This window comes from Saimiri boliviensis, chromosome 1 (genome assembly GCF_048565385.1).
Source record: "Saimiri boliviensis isolate mSaiBol1 chromosome 1, mSaiBol1.pri, whole genome shotgun sequence".
NCBI classification, from domain to species: domain Eukaryota; kingdom Metazoa; phylum Chordata; class Mammalia; order Primates; family Cebidae; genus Saimiri; species Saimiri boliviensis.
In genome coordinates, this window is record NC_133449.1 from 301,613,102 (window position 1) to 301,638,480 (window position 25,379).

General features: G+C 47.5%; 1 protein-coding gene across 1 annotated transcript in view; it reads right to left on the bottom strand.

Moving 5' to 3' along the window:
- Positions 1 to 10,104: 10,104 nt before the first annotated feature.
- SDHA (succinate dehydrogenase complex flavoprotein subunit A) overlaps positions 10,105 to 25,379 on the bottom strand; it is a 28,724-nt gene continuing 13,449 nt past the window's right edge. The window contains exons 9-15 of the mRNA XM_039473229.2: positions 24,065 to 24,260; positions 22,779 to 22,950; positions 19,274 to 19,392; positions 15,416 to 15,527; positions 15,060 to 15,190; positions 13,394 to 13,507; positions 10,105 to 10,444 (exon numbers count right to left, since the gene is read on the bottom strand). Coding sequence (XP_039329163.1) covers positions 10,358 to 10,444; positions 13,394 to 13,507; positions 15,060 to 15,190; positions 15,416 to 15,527; positions 19,274 to 19,392; positions 22,779 to 22,950; positions 24,065 to 24,260 — 931 coding nt within the window. The 3' untranslated portion in view covers positions 10,105 to 10,357. The remainder of the gene's footprint in view (positions 10,445 to 13,393; positions 13,508 to 15,059; positions 15,191 to 15,415; positions 15,528 to 19,273; positions 19,393 to 22,778; positions 22,951 to 24,064; positions 24,261 to 25,379) is intronic.

The window sequence follows — 25,379 nt, forward strand, 5'->3', positions numbered from 1 at the left end:
GGTCAAGAGATTGAGACCATCCTGGTCAACATGGTGAAACCCCATCTCTATTAAAAAAAAATACAAAAAATTAGCTGGGCATGGTGGCGCGTGCCTGTAATCCCAGCTACTCAGGAGGCCGAGGCAGGAGAATTGCCTGAACCCAGGAGGCGGAGGTTGCAGTGAGCCGAGATCTTGCCATTGCACTCCAGCCTGGGTAACGAGCGAAACTCCGTCTCAAAAAAAAAAAAAAAAAGAAAAAAAGAAAATTAGCTGGGCTTGGTGGCACATGCCTGTAACCCCAGCTACTGGGGAGGCTGAGGCAGGAGAACGGCTTGAACCAGGAGGCGGAAGCTGTGGTGAGCTGAGATCACGCCATTGCACTCCAGCCTGGGTAACGAGTGAAACTCCATCTCAAAATGAATAAATAATAAAATTCTAAGGCCCCACCTCATCTGAATGGACTCCTCCTCTGGCACAGGGCACTCCAAAGTTGTGGATAACACCTCCCAGGGGTACCGAGGAAGGAGAACTGTTCAGACCCAGGCACAATTAGTGCCTGAATATCTTAGTTTATAGTGTTACTACTCAGCTATTTCCTTTATATAATCCTTTATATATAATCATATGTTTATAGAATTAACACCTGAAGTATATATAACTTACTGCTTACATATATCCAGCTTATATAACCATACTTAATAACTTACATCTAGCATACTTAGTTCTATGTAATCTTTCTGTATAATCATATAGGTATTGTAGCTGGAGCTGTACTGACACATTTAGTGCTGATTTATAGAATCCTTCCATATAACCATATGGTAGTTTGTAGTAGGAGGAATGCCTAGAGCAGTCACAGCACAGAAGCAGTACATGGGAAAACAGCCAGACCAGGACGAGAACCGAAGACCCAGGCGGCGGCGGCCCTGCCTGAAAGGGCACACGCTGTAAGGCAGGCTTGAAGCAAGAGCCTCTCCTGATAAAGGAGTTGTAGAACCTTGCATCCAGTTCCTGTGGAAAGTCGGCCTCAGGCCTGAGATCCTGGAAGTAACCGAGGGAGAAGAACCCCTCTGGTGTGACCAGTCACGGTGGCCGGACACAGTCCTTTCTCACTTCTGTGCTAGCTCAATCATCCTCCCATAAATATCTTAAGAGAAGAGCACAAGTCTGCCAGCTCCCACTGCATTGGCTTACAGCATCCTTCTATTAGAAACCCTTTGAAGTCTCCAGCCCCCAGATAAGAAGTGTTGCACGTGACACCTGCTGCACACAGCCCACCTCCTTGCCTCGGTGACCTAATGGGGGTGGACCCCTTTTCTGTACACGACTCTCTACTACTGCACATGGCAGGGCATCCTGCTGCGCATGCCCCACGTCTCTGCCCAAGTGACATAATGGCGTGGCCCCCTTGCATGTGACTCATGTGATTATGTATGCCCTGTTACTAAGCCTATAAACGATGACCTCACTACGTCCCTGCCCCCTAATTCTACCTAATACAGATGCTTCGGGGTATTGGGGGGGCCCTCGCTGATCTCCGCTCACAGGTGGTGTGGTCCCGTGAGTCCAGATGCTCTTCACTAGTTTTTCAGTGTCCTGTCTGTCTTCTCGGATCCTGCACCTCAGCACAGCATAAGGGACACCCCATGACCCTTTGGGGCCCCTACAGCCCTGCAAAAGTTACCTGAAAAACTGGTTCAGGCCATGACGTGAAGGGGGTGTTGGACATGCCTCCCTGTACCCTCCTGCCTTTTGGAATTCCAGGAAAGCCAACACAAACCTTAAGTGTGATGATAAATACCATCCCTTATCTCTGAAGCCTGCTACCCCAAGGCTTCATCTGCATGATAAAACACAACTTCCTGTTGTAACCCAGTCATTCCTTTCTGTTGGTAATAACTCTCAACCGATTGCCAACCAGAACATTTTGAAATCTACCTATAACCCAGAAGTCCCCACTTGGAGTTGTCCCGCCTTTCTGGACTGAACCAATGTGTGTCTTAAATCGATTTGATTGATGTCTCATGACCCTCTAAAATGCATAAAAGCAAGTCGCACCGCGACCACCTCCCGAGGGTGCGTCACAGGCAGGGTCATTCTATTTGGCTCAGAATAAATCTCTTCAAATATTTTCGAGTTTCACTCTTTTCATTGACGAAGTATTCATATTACTTGTTGAAGAATCCTTCCTAGAATCTTCCACAGCTCCTTAATCTGTAGGTTCCAAAGTCCCTCTTTCTCCTCCCTCCCATCACTGGCTGCTTTTTTGTTCTGCAGCATTCTGAAAATACTAACAACTATGATTTTGTGACCCAGTTTGGAAGTTCCTTTTACAGGGACCCCTCAGTGAGAAATAGCTCAGCACTGGATGCAGTGGCTCACGTCTGTAATCCCAGCTGGGACGCTGAGCGGGGAGGATCACTTGAAGCCAGAACTTCAAGACTAGCTTGGGCTATTTTATTTTATTTTATTTATTTATTTTTTTTTTTGAGACGGAGTTTCGCTCTCGTTACCCAGGCTGGAGTGCAATGGCGCGATCTCGGCTCACCGCAACCTCTGCCTCCTGGGCTCAGGCAATTCTCCTGCCTTAGCCTCCTGAGTAGCTGGGATTACAGGCACACGCCACCACACCCAGCTAATTTTTTGTATCTTTAGTAGAGACAGGGTTTCACCATGTTGACCAGGATGGTCTCAATCTCTCGACCTCGTGATCCACCCGCCTCAGCCTCCCAAAGTGCTGGGATTACAGGCTATTTTAAAATTAAAAAAGGAAACATCCGTGACTGCAGCTGGCCTCAGCCTCCCTCTCCCAACAGGTAGCTGGGCTCCACCAACTGCTGGCGGCGTCTCCAACCTGGAGTGCCACATCCGTCATCACGCACGGCACCCAGGAGTCTCAGTTCTGTTTTCCGTTCAGTTTTGGGGGTGGAAAATGCATTCATTCAAGGGAGGACAGACTTAATGAATGCGACCAGCTAGAGTCCACCCTAATATTTAAATATGTTACTCTGTTTAATCCTCATCATGCCACAGCACCACATCCACATTTTACTGAAGAAGACCATGGTTTAGAGAAGGTAGCGTGCCTAAGTCGAGCAGGCAGTAAGAGGAGGTTCAAGCCCAGATCTTTTTCTGCTTCTCCTATGTCTTCTCAGTGGCAGCAAGGCTGACTCTTGAAAGGGAGGTCAGTTACTATGAAATTAGGGTTTAAAGAACACCCTGCATGCACCCTCATGTCAATGTCCAAATGGGTGAGTCTAGAACAAGAGATACTGGCCTGATACATACACAACCCACGCAGCTGCCGTCCTGCCTTTTCCGTAACCGACAGGAAGGAGCCCCCAGCCCTGAATCCTGTCAGCGCCTGGGCTGTGCTGCATGGCACAACGCTGTCCTGTCCGAGTCCTCTCCACATTCTCAGAGGTGGGGGTACTGCCACTGGAGTCCTGTCCCCACGGGCAAGGCTACAGCGGAAACCACCTGCCAACAAAAAGCTCACCTCCCAGCCCTGGTTCTGTTGATGGAGTCACTGGAGCATCGAGGTACCACTATCTCCTCACCTGCCTCCGATCCAATTTCCTCCTAACCAGGTCTGTTCTAAGCTTTCCAGGAGCTGAGAAATTAACTGAAAGATATCACTTTCCTCCCTGTGTTAATGTTAATCACATAATGTATCCAAATACTGGGTGAGTCTTTCCTTTGGTCTAATTTCTCTGAGCTAATTTGAAAATGCCTTTTCTGTTTTCCTTAGATTTTTTTTTTTTTTTTTTTTTTTTTTGTCTCTGGTTGTAAAATCAGGGTAAGAAAAAAAAAAAAAAAAAAAAAGGAGTCTTGCTCTGTTGCCCAGGCTGGAGTGCAGTGGCTTGATCTCAGCTCACTGAAACCTCTGCCTCCCTGGTTTAAGCAATTCTCCTGCCTCAGCCTTCCCCGAGCAGCTGGGACTACAGGCACCCTCCACAGGCCCAGCTAATTTTTGTATTTTTAGGAGAGATAAGGTTTCACCATATTGGCCAGGCTGGTCTAAAACTCCTGACCTCATGATCCACCTGCCTCGGCCTCCCAAAGTGCTGGGATTACATGCGTGAGCCACCGTGCCCGGACTCCTTAGCTAAGAATTTTTCTGAATGTTTCTGGGCACTTGTGTTCCTGGGGCTTTCCACAGAGCACCCTCTAGTGCATCTGATGTCTTTAGCACATAGAGGCCCTCGACAAGTGTTTGCTCAATGAACAGATGATCATCTGTCCTTTGTGTGAACGAGCATACACATTACCTCGGCACATGCATCCAACAGCAACCCTCCGAAGCCACCTGGGTTCCGTTATTTTCTCAGGATCACTGACTGCTGCATTGTGACATTTGCACACAGAATCTTTCCTTTTTCAGTCACTTTCCCTTTTTCCAGATTCCAGCTGTGGAATTCCAGGGATAGAGCCAACCGTGCCTGGCACACCCTCCTGTCCTGGGACTACTTTCTCCTGTGGCTCCCGTGTTCCTTCCAACATTTTTCTGCCAGAATTCAGTATGGAAGAGAATGACCTACCATTTTCTCCCCCTTTTTTGCTCTTCTACCAAATACCGCTCTTCACACGGGCGTTTCACTGAGTAGTGGACACTCAAATAGGTGCTGTTCAGTGTGAGAGGGCGTGGGCAAAGCCCGCATCAGTGCTGGCCGATGGAACTTTCCGGCGAGGCCACCGTTCCACAGCCGCACAGTCCAGTGCAGGTCTGAGTATCTCAGACCCAGCTCACCTTTTTCCTGCCTTTGATCCATGTTAGGAATTATCCACGCCTTCTCTCTAGGCAACATTCTACCTTCTTTTTTTTTTCTTTTCTTTTTAAAGACAGGGTTTCACCATGTTGGTCAGGCTGGTCTTGAACTCCCGACCTCAGGTGATCCGCCCGCCTCGGCCTCCAAAGTGCTTAGATTACAGGTGTGAGCCACCACGCCCGGCCCGTTTTTTTTATATTGACCCAATTATTTTACTTCTTTGGTTTGTCCTTTCTCCTAGCAAGTATGAGTTCATTTTGAAACCTTGAAACCCACATTTACAAAACATTTTCAATATGAAACATCATTCCATGACTCAGTAATTAGTGGAGTACTATAAAAATTTACATTTTCAGACCACCCACTGCCCAATGGTTTTCTTGGTCTCAGTACTCATGAAAACTGTCTGAAGATTTGTTTCTGGTTCCTTAGTAGACATACACACAAGGAAGCTGCCCAGCAGTTATTTCTTGGAAATGAAATTGGCCCTTCCGTTGCGCATCCTATCATGCTTCAGGGGTGCCTGTGTATTTTTTTTTTTCTTGAGTTGGAATTTTGTTCTTGTTGCCCAGGCTGGAGTGAAATGGCTCGATATCGGCTCACCGCAACCTCTGCTTCCTGGGTTCAAGTGATTCTCCTGCCTCAGCCTCCTGAGTAGCTGGGATTATAGGTATGCACCACCATGCCAGGCTAATTTTATATTTTTAGTAGAGATGGGGTGTCTCCATGTTAGTCACATTGGTCTTGAACTCCCGACTTCAGGTGATCTGCCCGCCTCCACCTCCCAAAGTGCTGGGATTACAGACGTGAGCCACCATGCCCGGCTGCCTGTGCTAGTTTTTAATTCTTTGTCCTAACACTTAAATGTTTGCTCAAACACCTGTGTTAACACTATTCTTAGTTTACAGAAGGCTTGGGGATTTACTTTCTTACTGGCTGGGATGAAGCTGCCTGAGGTTGCCAGGAGTCTCCACCTGTTTTTCCTTCGTTTATTGGACCGTGTTATCCTCTTACATGTCTGCCATGGAGATTTTCAAACTGTGGTCCCTGGGCATGTTAGAAATGCCAATTCTCAGGCCTAACCAGGACTGAATGGAAGTTCTGGGGTAGGGTCCCTGCAGGTGATCCTGTTACACACCTTGCAGAACCATGGCATTAGAGGTTGCAATCTGACAGTTTTCTAATTGCCATTCTTCACTCACTTATTTGCAGGAATTCTTCCATAAAGAACATGTCCCAATCAATTAGGTTTCCCTGAATTGTGATTTGTAGAGAAAAGGCAGGATAACGCTTCTCTTCCTTCAAGCATCCATTCTCAGGGTTGTTACCTTCAAGAGTGACCAATTACATGCTTTTGTTTGGTTGGTTTGGCTTTGAAACCATCACCATGAATTCATGGTTTAGTAGAGACCACAGCCTAGGTGCTTGATGTGCCTGCTGCCGCAGGGGCAGAGCCAGGAAATGTGTATGTGAAAAGAACAAATGAGTCTATATTTCTGTTTCAAATTTAGTGTATGGTTTTACACCTTTTTTTTTTTTTTTTTGCAGAAAAATAATTATTTTTTGAGATGGAGTCTCACTCTTGTTGCCCAGGCTGGAGTAGAGTGGTGTGATCTCAGCTCACTGCAACCTCTGCCTTCTGGGTTCACGCAATTCTCCTGCCCTAGCTTCCCTAGTTCCTGGGATTACCATGCCTGGCTAATTTTGTATTTTTAGCAGAGACGGAGTTTCTCCATATTGCTCAGGCTGGTCTTGAACTCCCGACCTCAGGTGATCTACTGCTTCGGCTTCCCAAAGTGCTGGGATTACAGGTGTGAGCCACTGCGCCTGGCCTAATTTTTGTATCTTTAGTAGAGACAGGTTTCCCCATATTGGCCACGGCAGTCTCAAACTGCCGACTTCAGGTGGCCTGCCCGCCTCAGCCTCCCAAAGTGCTGGGATTACAGGCGTGAGCCACCACTCCTGGCCAGAAAAATCTTAGTTTTAACATTAACACAATTAGTTATTAGCTTCAACTCCCACCACACGTAAGTTCAAAGGGTTAATACCAATAAGACAAGTAACAATGAGATGATTGATTGAATTTGGGATGTCAGTGGCTCTATTTGTCTTTTGACTATGGCTCACTGACTTTGCACACTTGAAGTGCGGTGTTCTAGAGGTCTGACGACGCAGGAATCACAGGCTGCGTGGCCATCACCAGCCTGACGTGCAACTGGGCCGCAGAAACCCATGATGCTGCCTGGCCCAGCCAGCGCCAGGGCACTCCTCAGACTCAAACTGGATTCCGACACCACGGCACCCAGGACCTTCCCTAGGGGCCTTCTCTGCTGGATGGCGTGGGCCGAGTGTGCCCGGAATTGACTCTCCTGAACCTGTGGAGCGTGGGCTGGTGGAAGAATGCACCAACACCCACAGTGAGCACGGGCCCTGCTGCCCACGAGGGACCCGGCTCCCGGACGCCGCCGCCTCTTTCCTGCCGCACCTCCCATTCTCTTCAGCTGCTGCTCAGGGCCACCTTCCAAATTGCGGTCTCAGGACTGATGCCTTGCAGAATGCAATCCAAGGCAATTAGATTCATTCATTTCAGATTCTATTTTTTCAATTTTAGGGACTATCTTAAAAACTTAGTTTGGTGATAAGTAAAACATTTACAATTTCAAAGTCCAAAGTATTACTTCAGAATCTATTTCAGTTTTTTTTTTCCACCACTGACCCCTATCCCCTACAGCAACCACGTTAATCTTTCTGCTGTTTTAAGAAAAAGCAAGTATCTATTTGCATTTTATCACATGTACTCTGCCCCTCATCAGTAGGCCTTCCTCATTCCTTCTTCCTGTACTGAGTTACTCACTGTGGGAATTAATGTTCCTAATCCCCGACTGATGGACGTTTGTATTGTTTCCAGTATTACAAATGCCACGGTGAAGAACTGTTTTACAAACATACTCAGGCTGTGAAGAGAACTTTCATTTCTCTGCCAGAGTGTTTTAGAGACAGATTCCTAGAATTGCTAAGTCAAAGGGTAAATGCCATGCAGTTTTTAGATGCTGCAAATCCTCTTCCACGAGGCTGCAGCATTCTGCACTCCACAGTGATGCGAGTCCTTGTACCCTACAGCTTCATAAACGAAGCATGACAGCAAACCTGCCTGTTTACCAGTCACACAGCTGAGGCATTTTATCCTAGTTTCGCCTTTTTTCTTTGGTTAGCATGTTTATTACCAGCTCTTTTTGTGGTGTCATGTGCAGAAGGGACTGAACACATTCTACCCACAAGCTTCTTCCTGTGCCTTTGGAATCTGCTCCTGCCAGTCTGCAGGGAACCATGATCTGCTTTCCATATGCAGGCAAGAAGCATCTCGACACTCTCTGTATGTGGAGTCACACAGCCCGTGCTCTTCAATTGCCTTCTCTAACTCAGTGTAGTGACTTTCAGATCGATCCAAGCTGCTGTGTGTGCCAACGGTGCATTCCTTCCCAGGGCTGAGGAGTGCCCATCACATGGGCGCAGCACAACTTTCCTGTCTTCTGTGGTGTGGGGTTCTCAGCTGTGCACTGCCAAAAAAGACATCATTCAAAACACACACAAAGAGCTACGTCTAACGTAAAACCTGCCTCGTCTTAGGAAAAGGTTTCCTGGCAGTGGCTCACACCTATAAGCCCAACACTTTGGGAGGCTGAAGGAGGACTGCTTGAGCCCAGGACTTTAAGACCAGCCTGGGCAAGATGGTGAAACCCCATCTCTACAAAACATGTAAAAATTAGCCAGGCATGACGCCTGTAGTCTCAGCTCCTTGGGAGGCTGAGGTGGGAGGCCTGCTGGAGCCCAGGAGGTGGAGGTTGCCGTGAGCCGAGATCACAGCACTGCTCTCCAGCATGGGAGCATGGCAACTCTGTCTCTACCAAGAAAAAAAAATTAATAGAAGAAAAAAAGGTTTTTCTTGGACCAGGCATGGTGGCTCACGCCTGTAATCCCAGCACTTTGGGAGACCTAGACGGGCAGATCACGAGGTTGGCAGTTCAAGACTAGCCTGACCAACATGGTTTCTACTAAAAAAAATACATATTAAAAATTAACTGGGCGTGGTAGCACACGCCTGTAATCTCAGCTACGCAGGAGGCTGAGACAGGAGAATTGCTTGAACCCAGGAGGCAGAGGTTGCAATGAGCAGAGATTGCAACACTGCACTCCAGCCTGGGCGACAGAGCAAGACTACAGCTCAAAAAAAAAAAAAAAAAAAAAAGTTTTCCTTACCAAAAATACACTTTAAGGAACCAATTTATAATATTAAGTTGGTGCAAAAGTAATTGTGGCTTTTACCATTGAAAGTAATGGCAAAAACCGCAATTACTTTTGCAGCAACCTAAAATTATTTTCTAATGACAAACCTGGAAGTACCTGTCATTATTCTATAAAAACAATAGCCTAAAAATAAAGAGGCAGACCATTTACTTCTACTTCAGTTCCTTCAGTATTTGGTTACTTAAACCAGCGGCCCCTAACCTCTTTGTCACCGGGGACTGGTTTCATGGGACACTTTTTCCAGGGCCAAGTGTGGGGATGGGGGATGGTTTGAGGATGAAACGGTTCCACCTCAGATAGCGGCATCAGGCTCGCATAAGCAGCGCATAACCCAGATCCCTCGCATGCACAGTTCACAGTCGGGTTCGGGCTCCCAGGAGAGTCTCATGCCACCGCTGATCTGACCGGGCGGAGCTCACACAGTCAGGCTCCTGCTGTGCGGCCTGGTTCCTAACAGGCCACGGGCTGGTAGCAATCTGTGGCCTAGGGACTGGGGAGCCCTGATTTAAATAATCAAGGACACGCTTACCTAGTAAACCGTCTGTCAAGAAAAAGGAGGAAATGTTCATTTTCTCCATCCGCTCTCAGGCACCAACATCAATTTGAACTTAGAAGTAAATTACATCGAGTCCAGGCATGGTGGTTCACACCTATAATCCCAGCACTTTGGGAGGCCAAGGACGGAGGATCACTTGAGCCCAGGAGTTTGAGACCAGCCTAGGCAACATAGTGAGACCATTTCTACAATTAAAAAATAAACTGGCTGGACATGGTGGTGCACACCTATAGCCCCAACTGCTCAGGAGGCTGAGTCGGGAAGATCACTTGAGCCTCCCAGGAGTCTGAGGCTGCAGTGAGCTGAGATTGCACCACTGCACTGATCCCGTCTCCAAAAAAAAAAAAAAGAAGAAGAAGAAAGAAACTGCAACAAAATATCTGGATTTTGATGTAACAGAATGCAAAGATAATTACATTTGATATTTTAGGTCAACAAATATGACCAAAGTCATAACAGTAAAATATTTTAAGTGGATTTGGAAATAAAAGAGTCTGTTCATCTATGTTTTATTTTAGAGCTGTGTCCAGTTTTATGGTGTCACAAGAATGAAGGGAGGGGCAAAGATAAGTGCTGCAGGCCCTGGCCACTGGGTTCCTGGCACCCGGCCGCTGGGTGCCAATCTCCCTTCAGTGGACTCCTTCTTCACCAGAGTGCAGAAGCTTATAAAGACAGTTATGACATGAACATGAGCTATGATACATAATTACAAAAGCTGCTTCTGTCATCAATGCGTCTTGTCTCATCAGTAGGAGCGGATGGCTGGGGGGACGGTGGTGCAGTCAGCCTCGTTCAAAGTTTTGTCGATTACAGGTCTATATTCCAGAGTGACCTTGAAAAGAAGGGTCAGTGGTAAGGTAAGCACAAAAATGTACAAAAAGCCATCTCTCGTGTTCCTTTTGAAAATTTTTAACTATAGGGCTGGGTGTGGTGGCTCACACCTGTAATCCAAGCACTTTGGAGGCAAAGGCAGGAAGACCAACTGAGGGCGGGAGTTCAAGACCAGCCTAACGTGGTGAAACAGTGTATTTATTTAAAAAAAAAAAAAAAAAAAAGAAAAATTTTAACTATAAAAGTAGATTTACGGGCTGGGTGCGGTGGCTCATGCCTGCAATCCCAGCACTTTGTTTGGGAGGCCGAGGCGGACGGATCACCTGAGGTCAGGAGTTTGAGACCAGCCTGATCAACATGAAGAAACCCCATCTCTACTAAAAATACAAAATCAGCTGGGCGTGGTGGCTCATGCCTGTAATCCCAGCAACTTGAGAGGCTGAGGCAGGAGAACTGCTTGAACCCGGGAGGCGGAGGTTGCGGAGAGTCCAGGTTATGCCACTGCACTCCAGTCTGGGCATAAGAGCAAAACTCCGCCTCAAAAAAAAAAAAAAAAGATTTATGACATTTAAAGGTATCTGCTGCAGTATTTTTCAACAACAAATTCAAAAATGGTCTACATGCACAACGAGGGACTGTGTAAATGACGGTAAATCCACAGAGTGGAACACAGCCACGAAAATGACGCTGTGCAAGAGTCTCAGTGCTTTACAAAAATGCTCCCATCACGAAAAGTGGGAGAACCCTCGTATATACCAAAACGCTTTATGTTCAAGCTATCTACTTCCAGTTTTTCTACTTCAAAGTAAGTATTTATATAGGTTGAACATCCCTGATCCAAAAATCTGAAATTCTCCAAAACTTGAAACTTTCTGAGCACCAATATGACATTCTAAAGAAATGCGCCATGGAGTCAGATCTTCCAATTAGGGATGGTCAGACAGTAAGTATAATGCAAATATTCCAAAGTCTGAACAAGCCTGAAATCCAAAACACTTCTGGCCCCAGGGATTTTAGATAAGGAATACTCAAGCTGTGTATTAAATATGCACGCACAGTAAAAGGGAGACACACATACAAAGAAACTTAAAACCATCATGGTTCATCTCTGATTAGTGAGCTCTTTTTTTTTTTTTTTTTGAGACGGAGTTTCGCTCTTGTTACCCAGGCTGGAGTGCAATGGCGCGATCTCGGCTCACCGCAACCTCCGCCTCCCGGGCTCGGGCAATTCTCCTGCCTCAGCCTCCTAAGTAGCTGGGATTACAGGCATGTGCCACCACGCCCAGCTAGTTTTTGTATTTTTAGTAGAGACGGGGTTTCACCATGTTGACCAGGATGGTCTCGATCTCTCGACCTCGTGATCCACCCGCCTCGGCCTCCCAAAGTGCTGAGATTACAGGCTTGAGCCACCGCGCCCGGCGTGAGCTCTTATTTCAATCTCTTTGTACTTTCTAAAATGAGTATGTATTTCTTGAAAAATCACCAAAACTAGCCAGCCGTGTTGATTTATGCCTGTTGGGGAGGCCAAGGCAGGTGGATCACTTGAGCTCAGGAGTTCAAGACTAGTCTGGGCAACATGGTGAAACCCTGTCTCTACAAAACATACAAAAATTAGCCAGGCATGGTGGCACATGCCTGGGAGGCTGAGGCAGGAGGACCACCTGAGCCTGGGGGAGGTTGAGGCTGCAGACCAAGCCACTGCATTCCAGCCTGGGCAACAGAGTGAGACTCTACCTTAGAAAAAACAAAAAGAAAAGAAAACAAAAAAACCCAAACCCCAAAACGTTAAAAACAGACTTGCGCTAAGCAAGTCAAGTGTGATTTTTATCTACTATCAGAAAATGGCCTTCATAAATCCTGAAAATGACCGACTGCCTGAATTACAGACACACTAAATGATAGTGAGTCCAAACGAAACATCCAGACGCAGGTAAATGATTATACAGCTATCCCTTACAAGCTATGAAAAGCTTAAAGGTAAAAGCTTTCCATCTTCTTCTTTTTTTTTTTGAGACGGAGTTTCGCTCTTGTTACCCAGGCTGGAGTGCAATGGCGCGATCTCGGCTCACCGCAACCTCCGCCTCCTGGGTTCAGGCAATTCTCCTGCCTCAGCCTCCTGAGTAGCTGGGATTACAGGCACGTGCCACCATGCCCAGCTAATTTTTTTGTATTTTTTTTTTTTTAGTAGAGACGGGGTTTCACCATGTTGACCAGGATGGTCTCGATCTCTCAACCTCGTGATCCACCCGCCTCGGCCTCCCAAAGTGCTGGGATTACAAGCTTGAGCCACCGCGCCCGGCCGCTTTCCATCTTCATTATTTCTGAATCTTAATGCCCACTGGCAATGCCACACGGCGAACTGCACTTGGGTGGAACGGCCCGCAAGCCCCCAGCACACCCTCGGCTGGCTGTTACCAGGACCCTGCTCACCCAACCCCCTCCTTACTTTCTGCCCTTCTCTGCCTGCTCAGTGCCCAGGGGATGCTAAGGGCTGCACCGCACCCCTCAGCTCTCCTGCTGCTGCTTCCAGGTAGCCCAGCCCGTGGGAACAGAGGGGAGTGGTCTCTTCTGGGCTCCCTGGGCTTGGGACAGGTTTCTGGTAGTGGCTGTGTGTCCCCACCCCAGACCTTGACTTCTCGCTAGGTCTACAATCATCGTGTCCTCCCCTGCCACCAGGCCTTGGACACTTGCTCCTGTCCAGTGACTTCCATCTGGCCCACACTACGGAGCAGCCCTTCCTAAGGCTCCTCTGAACCACTCGCAGGCACTGGATTCTGTTTCCAGCCAGAAGCCTGACTGACAGAGTGCTTTCTCGGTGGTGCCTCACATCTGTCAGCGCTGGCTTAAATCTGGCCTACTCCTCCCCGTTCACCATCAGCAGGGCCAGCCTGCAGACCTGGGTGGGGCCATGTGGATGTCGGGCTGTGGTGAGAACGAAGTCCACACTGACCTTCCCAGTGCCCACGTCCACATAGGACAGGGTGTGCTTCCTCCAGTGCTCCTCAAAGGGCTTCTTCTGTTGCCCCTGGATGGGCTTGGAGTAATCATACTCATCAATCCGCACCTGAGGCCAGAAACACCATCACATTTCTTATTACTCTAATGGAGCAATACAGAGAAACACAGCAAACACCAAAATGACCTAAGAGACACATGGCCTAGAACTCATTCCATTTCCACTTCAGCCCAGGAGGTTGGCACCATCAACATGCTCCAAATCCACTGAGGCCACGTGGCTGGCCAGTGGTGAGGTCAGCAGTGAGTCTAGAGTAATCCATGCCTGCATTTTCCCTTAGACATCCTTCATGTACCTAAGAGTTTATCGGATACTTTGTCTTTTTACTCCATGCTCTGGGAGACTACCTCAACCATTTCTTTCAGCGTGTTTCTATTTAAAAAAAAAAAATTCTTTTTTCTTTTGAGACAGGGTCTCGCTATGTCACGTGGGCTGGAGTGCAGTGGTGGGATCACAGCTCACCGGAGCCTTGACTACCCCAGCTCAATCAAACATCCTCCTCAGTCTCCTGAGCAGCTGGTAATTTTTTATTTTTTTTTTAAGAGACAGGTTTTGTCATGTTGCCCAAGCTGGTCTAGAACTCTGGGGCTCAAGTGATCTGCCTGCCTCAGCCTCCCAAATGCTGGGATTATAGGTGTGACCCACTGTGCCTGGCTTATATTCTAATTAAAACTTGTTGTGATCAACTAAATTTATGCTACTGGCAGGGCATAGTGGCTCACGCCTGTAAGTAATCCTAGCACTTTGGGAAGCCAAGGTAAGTGGTTCACTTGAGGTCAGGGTTCAAGACCAGCCTGGACAACATGGTGAAATCCTGTCTCTACTAAAAATACAAAAATTAGCCGGGTGTGGTGGTATGCACCTGTAGTCCTAGATACTCAGGAGGCTGAGGCAGGAGAATCGCTTGAACCTGGGAGGTAGAAGTTGCAGTGAGCCAAGATCGCACCACTGCACTCCAGCCTGGGTGACAGAGCGAGCCTACTTCAACTCAAAAATAAAAATAATAAAATAATAATAATAAAAAATGTATACTACTGTCTGTATTCTGGCAAACACAGATTCATATACTTTGCAAGAAAGACTCTTAATATGTACAAAGAGGAAGAACAAGTTCTACAGCCATCAGCATACTCTAGTGGAGGGTAAATCAATAACATTTCACAGTAAATACAAGTGATTTTCCCATTCACTGTGTTCTTTCCCAGACCCCAGGGCAGGTCACCAAAGTGCAGGAGCTATAAGACCTTTCCCAGACCCCAGGGCAGGTCTGAAATGCTGACTGACTCATTCTTTAATAATCTAGCATTTCCTGGCCATGCTACTCCAGCTGCACTGCTAACCTTGGTCCTCTAACTGCAAAGCACTTTGGCTTGGAGATGCCCCTGCTGGCATCAGTGGACGCTGACCCAAGGCAAAGCAAAGGTCAGTGTTGCAGAAGATGGCAAGAACCCAGGGATCAATGTTACCAGGGGGAAAAGACACTTTTTGGATTTACTTTTGGGGAAATGGAATGAAATGTGGAGAAAATGCAGGGGTGGGGTTGAGTCCCACCAGGTGGGAGAAAGCGGCAGGTGCAGGTGGGCGTGGCCAGAAGGCGCACCTTGTAGTCTTCTCTGGCGTGCGCACCCCGCGACTCCTTCCGTGCCTCCGCTCCGTAGATGGTCTGCAGCGCACACAGCATCAGGTTCTGCAGCTCCAGGGTCTCCACCAGGTCCGTGTTCCAGACCATTCCTGGGGACACATGAGGATCCATCAGGGGCAGTCGCATGGGCCCTCCGAGCTGTCTGCCCGTATCTGCTAGTCCCAGAGCCTTTCCCGGTGGTGGCTTTATAGCTGTGGGCCAGGACCCATCCAGACAGCAGGCGTGGAGCTAACTCAGCCACTGGCTGGATAGACACTAGCCCACCTGCAAAAGGCGCGGCCCAGTCGTGTGTGCGGAGCCTGCTGTCTGCTCACCCCTGTCGAACGTCTTCAGGTGCTTCAGGTCTCCATAGAGTTTGCTGATTTTCTCACAGCCTTCTTGCAGCACGCTTCCCACACGGAACACGGCAGCATGATTCTGCATGGACTGTGGCACAAAATCATTTGTAAACTTTTAATCCACAGAAGCAGCCACACCAAGAACTGCTTAACTTTCAGAACTGTTGTTTTGCATTTCATTTTATTTAAAAGTTATGTAATTAAACAGAACAATGAGGAAACTCAGACTATGAGTTCATTACTCTGAACTTAAAAATGAAGTTCTGGGCCGGGCGCGGTGGCTCAAGCCTGTAATCCCAGCACTTTGGGAGGCCGAGACGGGTGGATCACGAGGTCAAGAGATCGAGACCATCCCGGTCAACATGGTGAAACCCTGTCTCTACTACAAATACAAAAAATTAGCTGGGCATGGTGGCGCGTGCCTGTAATCCCAGCTACTCAGGAGGCTGAGGCAGGAGAATTGCCTGAACCCAGGAGGCGGAGGTTGCGGTGAGCCGAGATCGCGCCATTGCACTCCAGCCTGGGTAACGAGAGCGAAACTCCGTCTCAAAAAAAAAAAAAAAAATGAAGTTCTGACTGCTTCTGAAAATGTTTCTATTAACTACACATCTTAGACCCACACACGTGTTTTCCAGTGGGACACAGCTACAGACTGCCTGTGAGGTGCCATGTTCCATAAGGCTCTGCGGCCAGCCAGGCAGCACCCGCTCCCCACACCCCTGGTGGACACAGGACCACACGGGACTCCTGACGTGGGGTCTGGTGGTAAATGTGTGGTGATACACACTAGGAGCTGAGCAGGGTGCTGATGATGGTGGTGTAGGAGCCAAAGGTCTTTGAGGAGAGGGAGGGCGTGGGTGGCTGAGACCTGTGGCCCATCTAGCTACTGTCTTCGGCCTGTTTTGCAAAAGTTCCTCGTACTCTGGGGTCCGTCACAGTTTCACGGTGATGAGGAGCGTGCTATGAGGCAGACCTGAAGTTTTTTGGAGGTACGCTGGGAACTGGGTGTCGGTGTTTGCTTCCTGTGGGACGGACAGGCACCACTTCCCCGACCCCACCTCCTCCTCGCTTCTCCCTCTAACTCTGCTTTGCTCCACTGACCCTAATTGTCTCCTCCTCTGCAAATGCACCTTCGTGGTTTAATTTGAACATTTCATCTGATTTTCCTTAGACTGATACATAACTGTAACACTGTAATGCACATCAACCTAGTGGTTTTTCAGGAAGAACAAATGAAAAAACTGCATCTTAGAATGTAGTAAGTTTCACATTCTTTCACATCCTTTAGCAGGATGCTTCATATCTGTTTTACATATTTCTAGTTACATTTATTCAAGGCATTTTTTGTATTTTGTCTGAAAGGTGAATGAGGTATTTACTGACGTCTGAGTGGATTCCTGCTGGCACACTGAAAAGCTACTGACATTTACCTACAAACTTCTCATCCAGACACCTAACTACATCCTTATTGTGTTTCTATTAGTTTTTCAGTTTATTCTCTGGGAACTTTTTGGAAATTGTGTCTGTAAATAATGGCAATTATATCTATTCCTTTTCAATATTTACCTCATGTTTTTAATTCTTACTATTAATAGCCAGAGTCAGCACAAAAATCCCTCCAATGAAATGCATTTTCCACGAGCACAGGAACTTCTGTTTGTTCAGTGCTGACGCCAGCATCTCACAGAGCCTGGCATACAGACACACCTTGTTTGGTAGGAATGCTTCCAGTATTCTCACTTCAAAATATCTCATGAATTTGCCATTTCTATATCCTAAGGCACCTTCCCATTCTCTAGTGCAATGATTCCTTCTTTCTTAGCTGGCCTCCAACCCTACAAAAGTCCTGCAGGGCATCCCTCAGCCTTCTGTGCCTCAGTCATGCTGTTCTCAGCATTCCACAAAGCCTCCCTCAAGCCCAGCCTCACTTAAAGAATGAAGTGCACAGGCCTCTGAGAATGTCAGCAGGAAACTTTGCTCTTGTGCCTGTGTGTCTGCAACACCAAACGCCTTCGGAATAGGACAAAATCATGGACTTTGTAGAAAATACTCACACAGAAATTCTTGCCAATAGTAAACAAGAGATCTCATTCATGGACAAGAATCCTTGTTATTAGAGGATCTCAGTTTCTTTTTTATTTTTTTTATTTTAAGACAGGGTTTCACCATGTTGGTCAGGCTGGTCTTGAACTCCTGACCTCAGGTGATCCGCCCGCCTTGGCCTCCAAAGTGCTTGGATTACAGGCGTGAGCCACCACGCCCGGCCAGGAACTCGGTTTCTTAGACTGACTATATACCAAGTTCTCCACAGCCCCCCGTGGCTAGTGCTCGCCACACTGGACGGCAAAGGGCTGGAACATTTCTGTCATCACGGCCGGTCCTACTAGACAGGCCTGATGTGGGAGGCTGACTCCCAGCAGCACAGGCTGCAGAGATGAGTTTCCACCTGCTGCCCACTCTCCCCTTCTTCTGAGTATATTTAGGGGCAGCAAGAGGCCCAGCTTAAAGACATTTCCGAGCTGCTGGAAGCCAGGTGTGATGACACGGTCAGTATCTGGGCCTGAGATGTAAGCACCAGTGTTGTGCGCCCTGCTGGGGACTGAGCTTCTCAGGCGTCCTGCGGCTCCCTCTCCTCCACACTGTGACTCATCCATGGCAGCCAGCGATGGTCAGAGCACGGAGGCCGCGCCCAGGCACGTTCGAGTGAACCAGAGAAGGCTGTCCTGCATGCTGATCTCTTTCATTCTTTTAAAAAAAAAATTTTTTTTTTTTTTTGAGGAGTCTCGCTCTGTCACCCAGGCTGGAGTGCAGTGGCGCCATCTCAGCTCTCTGCAACCTCCACCTTTTGAGTTCAAGCGATTCTCCTGCTTTGGCCTCCTGAGTAGCTGGGATTACAGGTGCCCACCACACCCGGCTAATTTTCATATTTTTAGTAGAGAGGGGGTTTCCACATGTTGGCCAGGCTGGTCTCAAACTCCTGACCTCATGATCCACCCACCTCAGCCTCCCAAAGTGCTGGGATTTCTTTCATATTCTTGACACAGTGAGGAGTATGTCCTCCTGCCGTTTTCCTCCGGATCCTGGTGCAGCCTGGTACGTTCATCACAGCACTAGTCACAACAGCAAAGTCATGAAATCCACCTAGGTGCCCATTAACGGATGACAGGCACATATGCACCATGGAATACTACTCAGACATAAAAAGGAACTAGATCGTGTCTTTCACGGCCACCCGGATGGAATGGGAGACCATTATCCTAAGTGAAATAACTCAGAAGGTCAACTGTCACACATTCTGACTTGGAAGTGGGAGCTGAACAGTGAGTACACATGGACATACGGAGTAGACTAATAGAGACTCAGGGCTCCAAAAAGCAAGAGGGGTGGGGATGAGCAATTACTACTGGGTACAACATACACAACTCAGCGGGGCACAGTGGCCCATGCCTGTAATCCCAGCACTTTGGGAAGCCAAGGCAGGTGGATCACCTGAGGTCAGGAGTTCGAGACCAGCTGGCCAATATGGTGAAACCCAGTCTCTACTAAAAATACAAAAAATTAGCTGGGCATGGTGGCAGATGCCTGTAATCCCAGCTACTTGAGAGGCCAAGGCAGGAGAATCACTTGAACCCAGGAGACAGAGGTTGCAGTGAGCTGAGATTGCGCCATCACACTCCAGCCTGGGCAACAAGAATGAAACTCTGTCTCAAATAAATAAATAAATAAAAAGCAAAGCGTACACTCCACCACAGCACATCCACACAAAACCGCACCTGTATCCCCCTAAATCGGTAGCCAGTGCCCGTCTGCTGCAGCGTGAGTCCAGGCTCTTACCTTCTGCATGCTGAGTCGCAGTTCCGACGTTCTTATGCTTCCATCAGCAAATCTCAGCTTGTCAAGGTTCATGACAGACTCTTCCCCAGCATTTGGTTTAATTGGAGGGACTTTATCTCCTAAAAAAAAATCAAAATTTTTTAAAAAGCTAGAATTTAACTTTTGAAAACTACTTTAAAAAACCAAATGGATTTAGAATGACACGCAAATACACAGCCCAGCCACTGAGGGTGCCTGGAAACCGCAGGCAGCTCCTGAGCTGACACATTACCAGCCTACCCCACAACTGAGGCCATCTATTGAGCTGGGGCCAATTTTAAAGAACACACAGAAAGGCAAAATTGTTAACACACAGTAGAAATCCATTAAGTGATCTTAGAGTGAACAAACTAGGTATCATCTCTAAAATTAAAAAATTAAATGTAGCCGGGGCAGGGTGGGTCACACCTGTAATCCCAGCACTTTTAGGAGGCCGAGGTGGGTGGATCACTTGAGGTCAGGCGTTCGAGACCAACTTGGCCAACATGGCAAAACCTTGTTTCTACTAAAAATACAAAAATTAGGTGTGGTGGTATGCACCTGTAAACCCAGCTACTTGGGAGGCTGAGGCATGAGAACTGCTTGAACCCAGAAGGTGGAGGTTGCAGTGAGCCGAGACTGCACCAGTGCACTCCAGCCTGGGCAACAGAGTGAGACTCTGTCTTTAAAAAAAAAAAAAATTAAATGTATACAAATTTATATACTCCACTAAGGGAAAAAAAGACAGCTCCAGATGGTGGTCCTGACCGGCTGGCCACCTCACTGTCCTTTGCATCGGGGGAGGAAGGTGGCCGCTGTGTGCCTGAAAGTCACTTGCTGATTCAAACTCTTGCGTGTGCTCTCACCTAGACTTCAAGATTTGCAACTTTTTTTTTTTTTTTGAGATGGAATTTCTTTGTAGCCCAGTCTGGAGTGCAGTGGCACCATCTCGGTTCACTGCAACCTCCACCTCCTAGTTCAAGTGATCCTCCTGCCTCAGCCTCCCAAGTAGTTGGAATATTTCACCACGCCTGGCTAATTTTTCTGTTTTTAGTAGAGACGGGGCTTCACCATGTTGGCCAGGCTGGTCTCAAACTCCTGATCACACCATTGCACTCCAGGCTGGGTGACAGGTGGAGGAGACACTGTCTCAAAAAAAATAAAAGAAATTATAGAACTGTGCACCAAAAGAAAAAAGTCAATTTTACTGAATGATCAATTTTTTTTTTTTTTTTGAGACGGAGTTTCACTCTTGTTACCCAGGCTGCAGTGCAATGGCACGATCTCGGCTCACCGCAACCTCCGCCTTCTGGGTTCAAGCAATTCTCCTGCCTCAGCCTCCTGAGTAGCTAGGATTACAGGCATGAGCCATCATGCCCAGCTAATTTTTTGTATTTTTAGTAGAGACAGGGTTTCACCAAGTTGACCAGGATGGTCTCGATCTCTTGACCTCGTGATCCACCCGCCTCAGCCTCCCAAAGTGCTGAGATTACAGGCTTGAGCCACCGCGCCCGGCTGAATGATCAATTTTTAAAGCAATAAACAAAAGGAAAAGAAACAGCAGCAAGCCTAGAACCATGTGAGCAGAGCCTCAGGAGGCCCCCAACCCGGTCCCTTGGAGAGGCAGTGGGCAGGCATGACCTGTTTGTCTTCTTATAAGAGGATATTCTTATAAAATGTTCTTTTTTGCATTTTCAAAGAGAGAAGCTCAAAATTTCTTTTTTTTTTTGAGACGGAGTTTCCCTCTTGTTACCCAGGCTGGAGTGCAATGGCGCGATCTCGGCTCACTGCAACCTCTGCCTCCTGGGTTCAGGCAATTCTCCTGTCTGAGCGTCCCGAGTAGCTGGGACTACAGGCATGTGCCACCATGCTCAGCTAATTGTTGTATTTTTAGTAGAGACAGGGTTTCACTACGTTGACCAGGATGGTCTCGATCTCTTGACCTCGTGATCCACCCGCCTCGGCCTCCCAAAGTGCTGGGATTACAGGCGTGAGCCATGGCGCCCGGCCGAAGCTCAAAATTCCTATACTGCTCTGAGAGAAGTGGTACCAGTCCTTACTGCTACAAAGTGCAGGGCTATGGAGTGAGACAAGCACTATCTGTGGCTTCAGGAGAGACGGACCTGAACTCTGCCTTTGGCAATGATCAGCAATGACCTGGGACAAGACGCCACCTCTGCATGTGGCAGCCTCCTGAGCTGTGGTCAAATCCAGAGACTGAGTGTGTGAAACGTAAGCTACCCTTTTAATACAACCTGTACCTTTTAAACCACAGATACAAAAGGGGGTACATGTTTATAAGTTATGACACTGCTCATTTTTATTTCACTTGAATCCACACAAAAAGTACCAGTTCGGCCGGACATGGTGGCTCACGCCTGTAGTACAAGCAGTTTGGAGGCCAAGGCCAGGGATCACCTGAGGTCGGGAGTTCAAGACCAGCCTGACCAACATGGTGAAACCCTTAAAAAAAAAAAAAGCACCAGTTCTACCAGTGCCTCCTCCACCTCACACTGTTCTGAGCAAACGAGGCTGGATGACCACCGTGAAGATCTCTGAAGCGAGAGTGATGCTAAGTGTCCAGATTTTAGGGCACATAAGACTCAAGCTCCAGCACATGGTAATTCTTCTTCTGCACACTATTCTATGCTATCATGAAAAGAAAACCAGCGAGCGAAATCCACTGTCACTGGAGGGTGGGAATCCTGTTCACTTTAAGTCATCCCTTATCCTCTAATAGAGATTAGTTGCACTTTGTTTTTAGAAGGGCCTAAATTATTTTTCTAAGTACCGAGAACTTACATATTCATTCATGCCAATTACTTAAAATATTTCATTGCAAACAGTGCTTTTTATCAGGCAAGTAATATGTAATGAACTTCCCCTAAAAATAACAACTTCCTAATAGTGCTTAAGCAGAACATAATGACTGCAAAATAATTTTTTAAAAATGTAACCCCCAAAAAATCACCTTAATAGTTAAGATTCCCAACCAGCCCCTATCTGGTATCAGCATTACCACCAGATAATCTCTAGATTTCTCAGTATAATCACTTCTAGGAGAAAAAAACCAGACTACTTCTATATGATCACTAAGCAAATTTCCAGAAGAAATCAAGGCTTTGTAACCTGGCTGGGTGCAGTGGCTCAAGCCTGTAATCCTAACACTTTGGGAAACTGAGGCAGAAGGACTGTTTCAGTCTAGGAGTTCCAGATCAGCCTGGGCAACATTGTGAGACCCTGTCTCTACAAAAAAAATTAAAAAAAAAAAAAAATTAACCAGGTGTGGTGGTGCACACCTGTAGTCCCAGCTACTTGGGACTCTGAAGGTTGAGGTGTTAAGGACTGCTTGAGCCCAGGAGGCTGAGGCTGCCATGACTGTGCCACTGCACTCCAGCCTGGGCTGACCCTGTCTCAAAAAAAAAAAAAAAAGACTTTGTAACCTCCTGCCTTCTCAAATGGTCTGGCTTCTGAAGAAAACACTCACCAGGCCTGCATGACTCTTCGATGCTCAGGGCACAGGCCCGGCCAAAGACAACCAGGTCCAAGAGTGAGTTTGCCCCAAGGCGGTTGGCACCATGGACTGAGGCGCAGGCGGCCTCCCCACAGGCATACAGGCCGGGCACGATCTGATCCTGGCCATTCACGTGCCTCAGGACCTGTGGAAAAGAAGATTTCAGGTGAAGATTTCAGATGGTCAAGGTGCCCATGCCTCCACAAGCCCACCTTCCCCAACAGGGTATCTGTGCTACAGGTCAGAGAAAGAGAGGGAAGCAGGCCGGGCGCAGTGGCTCATGCCTGTAATCCAACACTTTGGAAGGCTGAGGCGGGTGGATCACCTGAGATCAGGGGTTCAAGACCAGACTGGTTAATATGGTGAAACCCTATCTCTACTAAAAGTACAAAAATTAGCCAAGCATGATGACGGGTGCCTGTAATTCCAGCTACCCGGGAGGCTGAGGGGGAAGAATCACTTGAACTTGGAGGTGGAGGCTGTAGTGAGCTGAGATCGCGTCACTGCACTCTAGCCTGGGCAACAGAGTGAGACTCCATCTCCGGAAAAAAAAAAAAAAAAAAAAAAAAAAAACCAAAAAACAAATAAAAAGAGAGGGAAGAAAAGAGCACATCTAAGAGCGAAGTAGCTACTCTTCTTCAGAAGGAAACTTCCGAATATATCCCCCCGTTTCCTCTCTGCCCTGAGTACCTGCTGTTAGAAGCAGGTCAGAGGACCTCCAATGTCAGCATCTGTGACTTCTCCATGTCCTGTGTCCCCAGGGACCTCTCCTACCTGTGATCTGGCTCAGACCCGAGAGCACAGCAGGTAGAGCAGGGGAGACCGATGTTTCAGACTCTTCTACTCCCTGTTCATCTATTCATTCATCTACGCAGGGAGAGTAACAGCTTCCACCCACCTCACCCGACAAGGAGCCTAAGTGACCAACAAGCTCTATGTGAACTGCAGACCACTCAAAGGTATGAATTATAAAGATCCCTCGATGTACAAGATCATTATAAATTACACAACATCATACAGGAAAATAATTGTAAAATGGAGAAAGCTGCAAATGATGTATCCATGACAACCTCCTAAGGAGGAATAAATTATTAACCTCCGTCCATCCTCTGATAAATTTAAAGTGCAATCTATAAAACAACACAGTACTTTCTTGAAGAAAATCTGTCTTTTCCTCTAGATCTAAAGAGACAACTGCAAGGTGGGCCCCGCGGTCCCGGGCTTCTTTCCAGCTGTGGGAGAGGACCTGGCACCATCACCTGCCCCTTGTAGTTGGTGGGAATGCCGCCCATGTTATAGTGCACGGTGGGGAGGACAGGGATCGGCTCCTTCGTGACGTCCACGCCGGCAAAGATCATGGCTGTCTCTGAAATGCCAGGCAGGCGCGTGGCCAGCTGCTCTGGAGGCAGGTGGTGCAGCTGCAGGTAGACGTGATCTTTCTCAGGGCCACAGCCTCTGGTAAGACAGGACACCACCACATAAGGCAGAGAACAGTAATGGCAGGAAGCCTGAGACGGAAGCGTGAGTTTCCACATTTTTTTGATACTGAGGAAAATTTCCCCTCATGTATGGCCACCCTCTCATCAAATCTTTTCTAAATGTCTCCTCTGTGCCAGGGACAATCCTAGGTGCTGGGACACAGCTGAGAACCAGAACAAAAACCCTGCCCTCACTGAACTCACACTTGTCTTGGGGCTCACAGCCTGCTGCGGCTGTCCTCGGTAATTGCATCACAAAGGCCTCTATACCAAATAGTCGTCCCTGTGTATCCATGGCAGTCTGGCTCCAGGACCCCCATGGATACCAGAATCTGTGGATGTTCAAGTCTCTAATACAAAAGGGGAGAGTATCTGCATATAACCTATGCACATCCGCCTCCAGACTTTAAATCATCCCTCATTTAAAGCTGTACATTTCAGTTTTAGGACAACTCCAGGATTGCTCACAGTACCTAACGCAATGTAAATGCTATGTAAATAGTTGTCATGCTGTGTTGTTTAGGGAACAATGACAAGGAAAAAAGTCTGCATGTTCCGTAAGGATACAATTGTATTTTCAACACATAGTTGGTTGAAACCACACATGTGGAACCGATGGATATGGAGGGCCACCATATCCAAAAACCATTTGACTTCTTTTTTTAAATATAAAAATGTGAAACCTCTAAAGGCCATACCAGCAGACACTCAGCAAGTGTCATTACATTAAGGAACAGGGTCAGGCAATGAAAGAGCTGCAAATTGTTTTACTGAAAGCCAAATAACCCACACCCTTTGAAGGCTGCTGACAACATCTGTGGGTATCAGACACAACGCCCGAGCTCACATGCCAACCTCAGGTTCCACAGATTTGAGAAAGAAACTGGCTAAAATTTTCAAAATGTAGGTCTTTAGGAAAATATCACAGACTAACAGATGCCAGCCAGCAGCTGAGAGAGGTGGCTGTGCACGTGTGCCTGCACACAAAGGCGAGGGCGGGCAGTGCTGAAACTCAGAAGCAACCCCGGCCCTGATGCTAAAACAAACATGAAGTCACCGAAGAGGAAGTGAAGGGAAGGAGAGTGTGTGTGTGCCG